We start from the raw sequence: 2,707 nt of genomic DNA, 5'->3' as shown, positions 1-2,707 counted from the left end.
GGGGGGGGGGGGGGGGGGGGGGGGGGGGGGGGGGGGGGGAAAACAGAATCAAAATTTTGAGCATATTCAAGATTCTAAGTTCCGGACCTGAATATCAACTGGAAACCTGGATACTGTATCTGATAGTGCAGCGTCAAGCATATCAAACGGGCGCCCTCTGAATACGTCTTCCAGCCGAGCCTCCCATCTATCCAGGGCGGTTGGAGTTATATGCGATGCATTAGGCCCATCAACGAGCTCATCAGTTCTCCTACACCACACTGTTTAAACAAAGAAAATCAAGAAAATGCATCGAACAAGGAAACAAGTCTCTAATTTCACAGCTTGTATTTCGGTAGCCATTTACAATCTAGTTAGTTTTTCGAACCGTTAGTGATAACACTAAGTTGAGCAGAAGCTATTTCTTCTAAATACAAAAAAACCTGCAAAGTACCATCTTTACAATTGACTCAACCCCACTAGGTTAGGAGACTTAAGAGTTAGAGTCATTAGTTTTCCACTTTGGAATCAAAAAGTATAAACATATTAGAACAATGTAACATGGCACACATTACTTTGTTCTTTGTTTACACTACATGTGACACCAAAGTCAAAAGTCCGTGTCAAAGATTCCTTGTGGCAGTTAATGAAGCAAAGAGTTAAAAGTATGATATTTTGTGTGGCCTAAATCTAATAAATTAGCAACTTTTTATCAAACTACTTTGAAAATATTCGATTAACGGAAGACATAAATTAAACCTCCTTTCTATTTTATTTTTATCCTTAAATGCTACCCTGTGGACCATCTAAGCTTAAACTGTACCTATTTCTGATCTCTTCTTATTGAATTCCGATCTCTTTTTGTATTTTACATTACATGCCTCAGATTCTCACCATATATCGCCCAGATAGCTCTTCTTCTCTCAGGTGTCATTAGCATGGTTCCTGGAAAACATAGATTAAAATAAAGATCAAAGGTCCTCGTGAATTATAAAACATATAATGTTTTGCTAGCTAAAGGAGTAGATAAAAGAGGCTAACCCAAATAAAACGTCTTAGCATACTCTGCACATACTTCACCGCATCGATCATAAGCTTCACTCAACACGCCCAAATCACCCGGAAGGACTATATCGGGCTTCACCTCCAAATTATCTATGGATCTCAACTTCCTATTCACCAAAGCAGCCTGCTTCAACACTACATCGTACACCTTTTGCTCAGATGACATCGCCATTTCCCCGGCTGGACTAACCACCGCATTTGAAAGCACGTAGGATTTCCCTCCATTCTTCAAGCTCGACCCTCCCGAACAAAGATACCTCGAGTCTGCATTGAAAGATGCCAAAGTGCATCTTTGTTTCTTACCCTTCTTAGCCCTGCCTTTGCACACCAAACTCCTGTTCCTGCCAAGGAACCTCGACGAATCCACAATCCGGATTCCCTCCCTCACCGAATAAAAGATTCCAGTGCCATTCGATAGCTCAGACGAGGGAGAAACAACCCACAGCAAGGCACTAGACATTCTTGAGGTGAAATAGTTTCTATATAGCTACTTCCAAGATTTTGTATTTCTGTCCCCTTGATTATCCTGGTGTGGTTTATAGTAAAATTGGAATATGCCCACTAAAGCCTATCCACTTTCAAATAAATGCCCACTTTGGCTTTTTTGCAAAAGAGATTATTAAACCCCCAAAACCAAATCAAACCGACTTTGCTTTAACTGCCACAAAATAACAAAGGGTTCATGAATTATGAACAGCAAGCTCCCCTAGTCCCCTCTTATCTCCTTCTGCACAATGAAATGAACCACAAATCAAACTAAGTAACCTGCTGTGCTTACTCAATTATAGCATCATATGTCCTTTTTAACAAAAAAAATCAGTAGGAGATCAAAAAGTCTTAAATCAACAACAGCACTTCCCAACAGTGCTGCACAAATAAAGGATCTTTAATATTGAGCAAAAAAGAAAACCAATAAAATAATCTGCAAGATTATGCCCCAACATCAGTACATCACACTTTTTTTTTTTTTATTTATGGTTATTGGGGATTTCTATATTTAGTTAAATGGATTATAATAATCACACTTCTTGACTTCCTTTACACGTACGAGCTATCTTGAATGGACCAACCTTTCATATCTATCATTGCACTATGAAGCAAAAACAATAAATAAAGAAATAAGCAGCAGAAATGAAGCTGCTTTACCTGCTTCTTTGCTCAATAGACTTGCAATGGGCACAGAGGGCTTTAAGGTATGGGCATGAGTTGGAAGAAAGCAACAATGGGCAATCTCAAATCCTTTGGATTACCACAACCTTCTTGGAGAATTCTAGTCTTTCTATCTACAAGAGCTTGTATTTCAGCTTTTGAACCTTTTGCTGGCTCTTCCTGTGCCATTCACATTTTTAATTTTCTTGTCCCATTTGGGTGGATAGAATTGAGTGATTGGCGTTGTTCTGCTCACCTTTTTTTTTTTTTTTTAAATAATTTTTTTAACACTTACAACCACCAGACCTGTCCACTACCACAAACAGTGAAACAGTGGTTCTGGTCCATGCGACTTCTCCCGACCCGAATTGTATATTTAGTAAATCGGATCCGAACATGTTTTTTAAAATAAAATTAAAAATTAAAAAAAAATGGCAATTCTGGTCGATTAATTATACTTATATTGTAGACTCGTTTCATGAATTATTATCATATCACATATCATACATAAAAT

At 38.3% G+C, this 2,707-nt stretch overlaps 1 protein-coding gene across 2 annotated transcripts in view; it reads right to left on the bottom strand.

Moving 5' to 3' along the window:
- LOC116013454 (phytoene synthase 2, chloroplastic) overlaps window positions 1-2,373 on the bottom strand; it is a 4,207-nt gene extending 1,834 nt beyond the window's left edge. The window contains exons 1-4 of one of the 2 annotated variants that reach the window (XM_031253222.1): window positions 2,191-2,373; window positions 1,021-1,771; window positions 874-924; window positions 88-260 (exon numbers count right to left, since the gene is read on the bottom strand). In XM_031253222.1, the coding sequence (XP_031109082.1) occupies window positions 88-260; window positions 874-924; window positions 1,021-1,504 (708 nt within the window). In that variant the 5' untranslated portion in view covers window positions 1,505-1,771; window positions 2,191-2,373. Of the gene's footprint in view, window positions 1-87; window positions 261-873; window positions 925-1,020; window positions 1,772-2,190 lie in introns of those variants that run through there. The other variant, XM_031253223.1, reaches the window with a different exon arrangement.
- Between the last annotated feature and the right edge of the window lie 334 nt (window positions 2,374-2,707).

Source organism: Ipomoea triloba, chromosome 3, assembly GCF_003576645.1.
Source record: "Ipomoea triloba cultivar NCNSP0323 chromosome 3, ASM357664v1".
Classification (NCBI taxonomy): Eukaryota; Viridiplantae; Streptophyta; class Magnoliopsida; order Solanales; family Convolvulaceae; genus Ipomoea; species Ipomoea triloba.
This window is presented reverse-complemented; position numbering and strand designations above follow the sequence as displayed.